We start from the raw sequence: 12,407 nt of genomic DNA, 5'->3' as shown, positions 1-12,407 counted from the left end.
GACCAGAAACAGGGAATCTCATAACTGACCTTCTTTGACCCTATTTCAAAGTTAAATTTTTGTTTTAATTTATAATCATATTATGATAATTATTATTAATATTAATGAGGAGTCCATGTCAGTTTGATCAGTTTTGTGTTTGAACCGGACTGATGGATCAGTGTGCCTGTCAGGTGGGTCTATGTGTGAATGTGCGCGTGTGACGTCCACTTACCACCACGAAGAGTCCACCCGAGGCGTGACGAGCAGCAGCAGCAACAGACACGCGCAATAAATCCTGGAGCTGGTGCCCGGGCTCTGACTTGAAGAAGGTCGGGATGATGAGAGTCCGACTCCCGGCTGAACCCGGACTGGTCGGAGGCTGACGGTCCGGTTTACACCCAGCATCGCTCTCTCGTCTTCTCGGCGAAGTGTGGAGATTAGGGAAGAAAAAAAAAAAGAGATAAATCCTGCCTTTAGTTTGTCCCTTTTGAGAAGTTATGCTGGCCTCATGATCCGGGGAGTTAAGTCCACGTTGCGGCTGTCAGCGGAGCAAGAAGCGTCTTGTCGGTGCCATGTGCGCACCGGGCTTTCTCTCTCCTCTGAGAACGTCTTACCTGAGGAGGGGGGGGCAATAACAAGCCTTGCCTTTACTCTCAATCCCTCCCTGGGGTGTCTGTATCCTTCTCAGCTCAGAGGTAGAAATAGGGTCCGAGTCAAAGTTTGAGCCAAAAAAAAAAAAAAAAAGTTTTGGACATCAACCCTCCCGCCGTCCTGTCCTGCTGCGAGACTTCACTGGGTCGGGATGCTGGCGTCGGACCTCTCCTTTATTAGCGCACGGTGGAAAGAGTCCGAGCTGAGGGAGATGGGAGGTGGGGAGGGAACGAGAGGAGGGTGGGCTCGGAGCGGACAGCTCCCTGTGCTCATTGGGTGGAAGCAGAGGTTACAGGGTTTGAAGAGGAAGGAGATATTAAAAAGAACGGAGTGATGAAGATGATGCTGATGATGAGGAGAGGGTATCGATGCGCAGAGTCCACCTGGAATTAAAGCAAGACTTTATTGGCATTAAAAATCTTACTTTTATGCAGAAAATCTATTATTAAACATTAGACCTATAAAGACCTTATAGATAATCAAAAACAGTGATTTGTTTTGCCCCAAATCTTACTTTTATCAAATGTTTAATCAAATGTTTGTTTGCATCCATGCAGGCAAAAAAATAATCAAAAAAAGGTACAGCAGAGGTAAAAGTTAATAAAAAAAAAAAAGCAAAAGCAAAGAATGTGGGATCTGGAAAACAGTGCCAACTCGTCCAGCGGAACAGCAACATGGATCAAATATGAACCACATGTGTAGGAGAAAATGCTGAGACAGCGCTGGAATAAAGCACAAACACACATAAAATTGTCTCCTGAGTTCAGCCATGCTTACCTTTTCTCCCTGGTTTGTTGCATTCATGTCGTCTTCAGGCCGTCTAACGTTCAAGCTGCGATGATTCTCATCCCCAAATGACCTCAGACAGGTTAAAAGCTGCTTGTTTAGGAAATAAAAAAGCATTCACAAGCTTAAACTTAAAATAAAATTCATTTAAAACCCTTCCCTTGGCTGACATGTTTTCAGTTTTTATCTGGACCGAACATGTGAGCTTGTGATATTAGACTGAGAATGCCATGTGGTTCAGCTGACCCAGATAATGCCAAGTAAACAAATCAGGAAAATGTCTGATGGAATTGAAACTATTAGCAAAAGCTGACGCAAAGTGCTATTTTATGAAAGACTTGAGAAAACAGTCCCAATGTTAATGCCAGAGCTAGTGTGAAAGCTAAGCCTCTTACAGACACTCAAGCACTTTACAGCTCATAATTAGTGCTGACAGAACAAAGTATATATTTTTAATAAATAAAACTATGTTTTAATGCAAGTGCAGGATTATTAACACTGATAGACTCAAATCAAAAAGACTTAATGAAATATAAACGCGTCTGAGTTAGTTTTTCTTTCCCCGGGGTGGAGCTGGAGCTCCTCTGTCTGACTCGGTGAACTTGACTCCAGCTTTCTCTCCATAAACAATAACAGAGTCAAGTGTCTAAAAGTTTACTTTGATGCACACGGTCCAAGCTGACATCTATCTCCTCCAAGGAAAACGACTAATAAGACTCATTCTGTTTAAACTGGCCTGCAAGGAAACAGACTCAAATGTAATTTTAATGACTAATCCAACAGATTTTTGTGTATTACCGATAATAAAAAATAAATACTCTGAATTCCTTTTGGACAGAAATGTTGTGACTTGAAAAAAATGTAAAAAACAAAAACACAGGTGTGTTCTCATGAGGGTTCAGTAATGACTCCCCTGTGGGGATTATATTTTGCGATGCCACAAGTCAGGCAGTCTAGAGATGAGCTCAGTGTGTATTATTATACTCCTGGCAGTCTGAAGTCAGGGGGACAGCCCTCAGTCAGACCTGGACATGGTCCCCCACTGAAGAGACACATCAGGACACTGATGAATGAACGACAGGAATAAGAGAGGGGGGCTATATTTCTAAAAACCTTTTCTAAATGTCTTTATAATGTTCAGCCCTGACCTGCTAAAAGCAAAGGGTGTCCTGAAATCTGATTTTCTTAGCTCAAATGGCCACCAGAAAGCTCTGCCATTGATGTACGCAATATCTGTTTTTTTCTCCCTCATGTTTGTTCTCTAAGTGAACAGAGAGGTATACTGACTTTTACTCCACCTGCTTGCAAGACTGTTTGATGCTTTCAATTCTATTTTGCCCAGAGTGAACTGTGGGGAAAGGCTTTTGTCCATTCTGCACCTTCTTCAAAGACTGGAAAAACTTTCAGTTAACTTCATCAAAACTGAAAGGAGGATATATATATATATATATATATATATACAGTGGTTTGCAAAAGTATTCATACCCCTTGAACTTTTCCATATTTTGTCACATTACAACCACAAACATAAATATATTTCACTGGAATTTAATGTGAAAGACCAACACAAAGTGGTATACAATTGTGAAGTGGAAGCAAAATTTTACATGAATCAAAACATTTTTTACAAATAAAAAACTGAAAAGTGCGACGTGCAAAAGTATTCAGCCCCCTTTTCCCTGAGTGCAACCAATTGCATTCAGAAGTTGCCTGATGACTGCTAATGACTCAAAAGGGTCCACCTGTGTGTAATCTAATCTCAGTACAAATACAGCTGCTCCGTGACGGCCTCAGATGTTGGTTAAGAGAATATTGGGGAGCAAACAGCATCATGAAGTCCAAAGAACACACCAGACAGGTTAGGAATATGGTTTTGGAGAAGTTTAAAGCAGGCTTAGGTTATAAAAAGATTTCCCAAGCTTTGAACATCTCACGGAGCACTGTTCAATCCATCATCCGGAAATGGAAAGAGTATGGCACCACAGTAAACCTGCCAAGACAAGGCCGTCCACCTAAACTTACAGGCCGAACAAGGAGATCACTGATCAGAGAGGCAGCCAAGAGGCCCATGGTGACTCTGGATGAAATGCAGAGAGCCACAGCTCAGGTGGGGGAAACTGTCCACAGGACAACAATTAGTCGTGCACTACACAAATGTGGTCTTTATGGAAGAGTGGCAAGGAGAAAGCCATTGTTAAAAGAAAACCATAAGAAGTCCCGTTTGCAGTTTGCCAGAAGCCATGTTGAGGACACAGCAAACATGTGGAAGAAGGTGCTTTGGTCAGACGAGACCAAAATTGAACTTTTTGGCCACAATGCAAAACGCTATGTGTGGCGGAGAAAGAACACTGCACATCACTCTGAAAACACCATCCCCACTGTCAAATATGGTGGTGGCAGCATCATGCTCTGGGGGTGCTTCTCTTCAGCAGGGACCGGGAAGTTGGTCAAAGTTGATGGGAAGATGGATGGAGCCAAATACAGGGCAATCTTGGAAGAAAACCTGTTGGAGTCAGCAAAAGATTTGAGACTGGGGCGGAGGTTCACCTTCCAGCAGGACAACGACCCTAAACATAAAGCCAAAGCTACAATGGAGTGGTTTAAAAAAAAGAATATTCATGTGTTAGAATGGCCCAGTCAAAGTCCAGACCTAAACCCAATTGAGAATTTGTGGCAAGATCTCAAAACTGCTGTTCACAAACGCTCTCCATCCAATCTGACTGAGCTTGAGCTGTTTTGCAAGGAGGAATGGGCAAGAATTGCAGTCACTAGATGTGCAAAGCTGGTGGAGACATACCCTAAAAGACTTGCAGCTGTAATTGCAGCAAAAGGTGGCTCCACAAAGTATTGACTCAGGGGGGCTGAATACTTTTGCACATCGCACTTTTCAGTTTTTTATTTGTAAAAAATGTTTTGATTCATGTAAAATTTTGCTTCCACTTCACAATTGTATACCACTTTGTGTTGGTCTTTCACATTAAATTCCAGTGAAATATATTTATGTTTGTGGTTGTAATGTGACAAAATATGGAAAAGTTCAAGGGGTATGAATACTTTTGCAAACCACTGTATATTGCCATTTGATGTTTTAATTTGGTTGTGTTACTGATGGGCTGCAGCCCCCGTATGCCATGGCTCATAGGCCACATCCTACATGGGCTGCAGGTCACTAGTGTAGGCTGCATATCTGCTGTGAAATGAGACGGTCTAGTCGACAGATGGCGTGTGTTTGCGTGACCCCGTTTCCATGGTGTTTTAAATCACGTGCCTCCAGTTGTCTTTTCGTGGTACAACTTCACGAAATTATTTTTTTATATTTAAAAATGGAAACATGTAAACAAAACAAACAAAAAAAAAAACACATCACTAATTTGGATTTAGCTCCAGTAGCAGTACATGTAATTGCATGCCGTTGTAATTAACATTACATTGTAAATACCCTGCTGTAAATCAAACTAAACTCTGCCGTAACAAAATAAAATATAAAAAACTCTGCCGATTTTGTTTTTTTGTAGTTCTATTACAAGTTTGCTGATGCAATGAATCCTGGGATGTCGTCAGCCAGGTAGGATATTCAGATGCAGCCTGCACTTTCAGGGTTTTGTTGGCCACCTTTGTTGACAGCCTAATGCGGGGGGCAATGACGTAATCGGGTGACAACTGCATCCTAAATCGGCTGCAACCCCTGAACTGAGACACGTGTTGTATTTGCTGCTGCCTATATTGGCCAGGTCTCTCTTGAAAATTAGGTTTTTAATGTCAAAGAAACTTCCTGCTTAAATAAATGTTAAATTGGAAAAAAATAATAAAACATTTCTCAAACCGAGTATGAGTACTTCAGTTTGGGCTCTTGCCAATAATGAGTACCAATACAGAGTACTTCCTGAATTAGAACTAACATTGTATTACATTACACAATGACTTTGAAAACACAAGTGTATATATATATGTCTGTATTGGTATCTCTTCCAGGTTTAGGGGCATTTTGAGTACGAGTGCTTGTAAAAATTCTGGTATTGGTACCAATCAGTATTGGGACCCTATTGAAACATCTGATGTTGTTTTTATATGTTTTTCACCAAGATGGAGATGATTTGTTTTGTTTGTCATAGCCCTCACAAGTAAATAAGTGCTGATCTGTTGTAACTTCTATCCTGCTGTACCTTAAAACTTTCATTGATCTGAGTAACATTGCATGGCCACAAGAGGTCACCTTTGATATGAGCATAAACACCAAAAAATTAAAGCATTTGAACATGAACTGAGAGGTTATTTTCTCTTATGTATCTGTTTTATAAGTAAATTAGCAATGTATATGGCACTGACAATATTTCTTGTTAAATGAGCTTGTTAAAAGGCTAATTATTTTTTGTAAATAGTTTCATCTCGTCTTTGGCGCTAATAAAAAAGGTCCCAGCACAACAAAGACCCTGAAGATATCTAGTCCTCAGGGACAAACTTAGATGCACCAACACAGATGAAGAGCCTTTAACAAAACACAGTGGCGCTGGAACTCCAGAAGCTTTGAAAATGTTTGGCCGGCTCCAGAAGAAGCTGTCAACCACTTTCCACCCTGTGTGCAAAAAATAAAAAAAAGGTGCAACGGGAGTCATGTGCACTGAGTGAAGGCTTACGCTTGAAGAGAAGCCAAGCAAAATCTTGTTTCCACTAACATGTTCTAGATGATATAGACCCTCGCGTTACATCATGGTTGGCCTCTGTGGTGGAACGATTTGGATACTTGCGATTTTATCCTCCACTGGATAACCGTTAATGGATTTTATAGAACGTGTGAACACACCAAGTGTCCAAGGATGTGGTCAGGATCACTCTATCAAAGAATGTCACAAGTTTGATGGACAATGGCGTCATGCTGCAGGGGTCTTAAGCATGCACAGACATGAATGCACACTGACACATACATAGGGAGACAAGAAAGGAGAGCAGGTGATAGAGCTGACATCAAAGGGATATCCTGGGCCTGTTATGATGTTTAACATATCACAGGCACCTTTTTTTGGAAAGCAGGAATGTCTTGCTGGGAAAACACAGACGGGGACATCAGTGGACAAAACAGATTATAATACAACAGCCTTGATTCAATTCCTTTACATCTGTAATTCAGCAGATTAATTGTTTTAAAGTGATCGTAAGTGAGATTTACCTTTATGGATGCTGGTGGGTTTTACAGCACAGACTCCGTCCCTTGCTTCTTCTGAGGAGAACTGAGTTTGTGCTGAGTGTTTTCCTATTTTAGAGAACCATCTGTGTGACATGCAATGCAGGTCAGCCGTCAGTCACATGGTGGCTAGCTGAGTTAGCAAAGGGAACAGTGAATCAATGAACTAAAATAGGAAAGTTTTTTTTCCTGACAATTTCTTTTATTAAACAAATGAGCCAGCCTCAGTGAGCATGTCTTTCCTTATGTTGTAGATTGAGTAAAAAAAAAGCCATGCAAAAGTAATGTGAAGCAATTTGTTCATGGACTACATGATATGCAAAACACTGTAATCGCAGCCAGAAGTTTAGTACAGAAATTGTAACAGACTTTTTAAATAAGTTTAAAAATAAGAGCGCAACACTGAACGTATTTTGGGAAACGCGACTCAGGAATTGCACGAGTGAACTGATGTGCCAAAAATGAGTCACTGTTAGTCATGATGGCTGCCTCTAATCAGCAAATGTGTTTGATGATGTCTGATGGTCACTGTAAATTTATATGAACCAGATATTTACAAGATGGCCAGTAAGTAGATATTTTCTAAAAAAAAAACACTATGGAGTCCTTGGATTTGATAAGATGCTATTTAGGTTCAGGCCATTTTAAAAAACCATAAAGTGCATAGTTATTGCAGTTATACAAAACTGTACTTTACTATTTATATGTTTTAGCTGCTTGTGCTCTAGATTAAGCCCTAAATTATAATTCTTGTTAGCTTTAAACATTCTTTCTTATTTGTCTGTTTAATGTCAAACGTTGAGCCAAGTCAAGTCGATGCATCACAGTGGGCTCTAATACAAATTAGGAACCATCTCTTCTGGCAGGTTTTATATAAATCTAAGTTTACAAGGGCGTAACTTTAGGTCTACCATTGTGGGGGTTATGCTCTCTGCTTAGTTATTCATTTACTTTTGTAAAATGATTCAGGATGTTTTGTGGTTAAAATACATTGAAATGTTTTACTGTGATTTGCTTAACTTTCCTATTTTCTTTGTATTTACTCTGCACCTTTTCTGTTCCATGTCAGTTCAACAACTAATAAAAGGTGTACCCCCCCCCCCCCAACCCCCTTCATTTATTCCCAAATATGAACAAATGTTTTACATTTTAGGATGGTGCACTATAATTGGTCTAGGAAAAATTACAACACAATTCAACAACTACAACCATAAAGTGCAAAAGCAGAACTAAAACCCTGCATGTCATTTTTAGCAATTGCGCTTAAACATACAAACGTGACATCGTAAATTTTGAATGCAGGTCAAAATTACCCAAAGAAAACAACAGAGTTGCAGCTGTGTACTTAACCAGTGAATTTCTATTGAGTTAGAGCAAATGATGGAATTTTATTGTTGGCCATAACCCACCTAACTCTCTAACAAAATATTTGTTCTGGATGAATACTTAGTCATTTTAATTGAGAGGGAAAACATCGAAGTGTAGATCTGTTATTTTTTAATTCCATTCAAGAAACTGGATTTTTAGCACATAAATTTGATGAAGACTTTGTAGGATTAGCATTAATACAGTATTATTATTCAACCAAAACAAAATATTCCAGACTGCAACACTTGTTCATGAAACTTTTGCATTATACGAGTTGCAATAAATAAATAAATAAATAAATAAATAAATACACACACAAAAACTTAACGTTTGTTCCTTTATTAAATATTTTTTCATGAGACGATGTAAATTAATCAACATATTAAAACAACCATGTAAATATGCCAGATTTAGCCACAAGGATTAATTTTCATCTTCCTGACAGGATGATGGTAAAAACAAAACAAATTATACACATGGATGAACAAAAAAGACATGTAATTTACAACAAATAATAAAAGTAAAAACAAAGGTAAAACATTTGTTAATTCAGAGAAGCTAATTCAACCATGACAAGAACTAAATTATTAAGGAAGGGATTAATACAGGGATATGCAACTAAATTGCTCAGGGGGCCACGGTAAATCAAAAGCAGCTCCTGTGCTGGACAAATATTATTAGCTTTCACTTTTTAAATGTGTGAATTTTGTTTCACTGAATTATAAATTTAAAGTTTATGTTGATATAAATGTATATATATTTTTAATTGGTAGGCGGGCTCATTGCTGTGCCGAACATTGTGTGGCCCGCAGACCTTGAGTTATCTTAGACAAGATGTACAGATACAGTTAAAATATTTAGAAATTTTTAGTTTGGGCTCCATATGACCGCTCATGGAGGTGGCGCGGGTTTTCTGATTAACAGTGCAGGTGCCCCCCAGAACTGTCCCTCTGTGTGATTGATGTTCTACTTTGTGGTGAAAGTTGTACGGACTACCCAGTACTCGCTGTTGAATTCTTGAGTACGGGCCATTGTGGATCTTTGGCACAAAAGAAGTACGACGAGAGCTCGAAGTTGTGAGAGAGGTCTCTCCACGCCCTGAGTGATGAGAGCAGGATTTAACCGGCTGCAGGTGCGCTTGAGTCAGGCAGACGGGGGCCTTTGAAGTGGAGGCCAAGTGGGACCCCAGCCCATCTCGGACCAACAGTCAGAACAGACACATTCGCTTTCAATTAGCACTCACCCAGCTCTGTCAGTCATATGCTCCATTTTTATCATTAATCTCTATAAATGTGTGTGTTCCAAGACAATAGTTTGAAACCTTGTGTATAAAACTGCCGATACCAGGGTTTATAAGAAATATTTATTGAAAAAATACTATAGTATTCAGATAGGAACACCAGTGACACTAGAGTAGAACCCCCAACTAAGCAATGATGTGTAAATACAGAACACAAACAGTATTGATTCTGCAGTCAGACAGTGTTTTAATAATAATACATTAATACTGTTCTGTGCAAAAGTCTTGAGTCATGCCTAGTTTGTTTACACTTTGTAAAATTTTAAACTGGTCTTTATCCAAAGTTCACTGTATTTTTAAAGGTCATACAAAGTTTTTTGCTTCTTTTTAAATTTAGTACTTTGATTTTATTTATATTATCTTTTTATTTTATTTTATTTATTCAATTTTTTTCAGACCAACACTTGGTCATTTTTAGATTAATATTTTGGTAATTTGTTTATCAAGCTACACAACTTTGATCCTCAAATTGTTCAATTAAAAAGAGGGCAGCTACGTTAAGAGACATTTTTTTTGCTCGTTGAGGAATATTTCATCTGGAGTTAATGGAGAAGATTGTAACCTGTGAGATATTATTATTCTAAATGTTAATTTTGTCTTAGACTTACAAATAAGTATGCATCTTTATTATGAGCTTTGATGGATTTATTTATATTTAGTTTCTGAAAATAAGTGGTTGAGTAATTTTAGTGAACAATCAAAAGCTACTCTGTTTTCCAGAAGACACAACCGAAGTGGACGATAAGTGTGTGTGTGTGTGTGTGTGTGTGTGTGTGTGTGTGTGTGTGTGTGTGTGTGTGTGTGTGTGTGTGTGTGTGTGTGTGTGTGTGTGTTTAGCTCCTGTCTCACCTCCCACTAAGACTTCATGAATCTTCTTGTTTGTCAGGACTGTGGCTGAGTGTCCAGATAAAGACTGAACCTTTTGACACCCTGATCTAATGTTTCTCATTCATAATTTATGGGGTAAAGCCGTGCATGTTGTCACTTTCCAACTTTGTCACAAGAAAAAAAATGAGAAACCTACAGTATGTTTGCGGCTGCTAAACAATCCTAACAATTCTAAAAGCAGATAAAGGCATGATATCATTGTTGTTGGGATTTACTGGGGATTTTTTACCATGTCATATCACACAAACAAACATATCTGTATGAGCACACATCTCATTAAAGAGAGTGAAAAAGGCGGGGGAAATGGCCGTTTTGATGGCGAGCTCCCTGTAGGCGGCTACATCTGGCTCCTGTTAACCACAGGCGTATAAAAATCAAATGTGGTTCAGTTGTAGGCATTTTTGTACCAAAGACCCACACACATATACAAACACTGGGAGGTAAGGACCCCAACATGGTGGTTCCCCCGTGCTAGACTAAGCTTCTGCTATCTCAGACCTCATGAGCTCAGCAGACAAGGGAACACTTCTATTTTCCTTGTACAAACAATGGCTTCAATTCAGCATCTTTACAAAGCAATATTTATTTAAATCTTCACTAAAATGGTTCTGTTGGAGCTACTTCTGGAGAAAACTGTGGTTCACAGAAATAAATTATGTAATCTAATAACCCCTGTTTTCTTCCGTTCATCTATTCATTTATTTTATCCGACTGTATCCTTACCTAAAGACCAGAGGTGCTGCAGAAGACCTTTCATTGGTCTCATAGTCCCGTTTGTGTGCACCTGATGCCACAGATCATCAGGCTTTATTCTGTCGGTCGCCTCACTTTTCAGTTTGGTTGTGTTTCATTACTTGTCCTTTTCATGGTGCCAGTTCAATTTGTTCAGTTTAATTTGCAAAATGATTAAAATATATATGTACTATAAAATAAACCCCTTATGTAACTTTTACAAGAAGAAAAAAAAACTGTAAAATTTGTACTTCTGTGAAAATATCTATAGTAACTCAGGCAACTACACAATTCTCTAATATTGTTTTTTTTTCTTACTAAACCTGGGTAAAACATTTGTCATTTTTTTATATTGCAGTAACTTATTTACCAAGGTTGAATAAATTTTTAATAAAACTTTGCAAACAAAGTGAGCAAACCTTTTTTACTACTTGGCCAAAAATGTCACATTTGAGTATAGCAGGAAAATATTTGTTTAAGCAGACCTTTTATGCCCAATAACTCAGGATTTTGTCGTAGTTTATGTGCTCAGGATTTGATTTGATGGAAATAGTCAATGGAAGATTTAAGGATTCTGCGGTGGGGGCTGCAGGAGTGAGCACAGCCCTTTTTCTTTACTGCAAATACTCAGTTACAGCATGATTCTTTTAATGTGAACACCTATTATTATTCAGCTGTTACTTAATCTCTAACTTATAGTTTGATTGGTCAGAGGAAAAATAATAGTATTTAAGGGAGTCTGGTCAGAGGACAAAAAAAAGGAAACTTATGTTTCAGAACTTTCCCAAAGAACTCATAAGTCTGTAAGCACAAAGTTATTCAGCCTGCCCCCTCTGTTGAGGAGTTGTGTTTCTATGACATTATTGTTTTAAGATAAGCAAGTTAAAAAACTGAAGGAAAGCCTTGATAACAAAAAAGAGGAGATTGGATATGTTTTAGTGAAACTAGTCATTATGTATTTGTTCTTTTTTAAATTTTTGATACTTTCATTCTCCAAAGCAAAAACAGATCTTGAGTTTTAGAGGAAAAGGTTCGAGCTGCACAGGTCCAGTAAGTTTACTTCTTTCTGCTGCTGCTTTATTTTTACAGTTTTGTTGTTGTTGGTACTTCTGTCTTTGTTTTTTTTTAATCATTACAGCACTTGGTTATGACCTGTTGTTTTTTAAAGGTGCATTTAACAAATTGATTTGTCTGCTCTTTGTCATTTCCTTCACAGAATTCAGACCTGACTGCAGCTGAATTTAGAAGAGATGGCGCTGTTCGCTATGCAGGTAGAATGTATGCAAACTTTTACATACGTAGCTGTGCAACTTTTGGTCAAATATAAGTTTCCTTTTGATAAATGTATTGTTAAAGTGACCTCAGCCTCAAGTGAACTCAGACCAGACAACCTTTATCTTCCAGATCAAGTCCAAACAGACCTGCGTATTTGCTGTCACATGAGTCTGCAGGGCTCTGCTAAAACAGTGACTCATCAATTGAGCAGTCTCTGTTAGTATTTCCATCCTACTGACATGCAGT

At 38.6% G+C, this 12,407-nt stretch overlaps 1 protein-coding gene across 1 annotated transcript in view; it reads right to left on the bottom strand.

Annotated features, from left to right (window-relative positions):
- Window positions 1-850, bottom strand: part of LOC106524393 (protein Wnt-2b-A) — a 16,967-nt gene extending 16,117 nt beyond the window's left edge. Inside the window, exon 1 of the mRNA XM_014018193.1 lies at window positions 215-850. Coding sequence (XP_013873647.1) covers window positions 215-387 — 173 coding nt within the window. The 5' untranslated portion in view covers window positions 388-850. The remainder of the gene's footprint in view (window positions 1-214) is intronic.
- Between the last annotated feature and the right edge of the window lie 11,557 nt (window positions 851-12,407).

This window comes from Austrofundulus limnaeus, unplaced genomic scaffold, assembly GCF_001266775.1.
Source record: "Austrofundulus limnaeus strain Quisiro unplaced genomic scaffold, Austrofundulus_limnaeus-1.0 Scaffold3, whole genome shotgun sequence".
Classification (NCBI taxonomy): Eukaryota; Metazoa; Chordata; class Actinopteri; order Cyprinodontiformes; family Rivulidae; genus Austrofundulus; species Austrofundulus limnaeus.
This window is presented reverse-complemented; position numbering and strand designations above follow the sequence as displayed.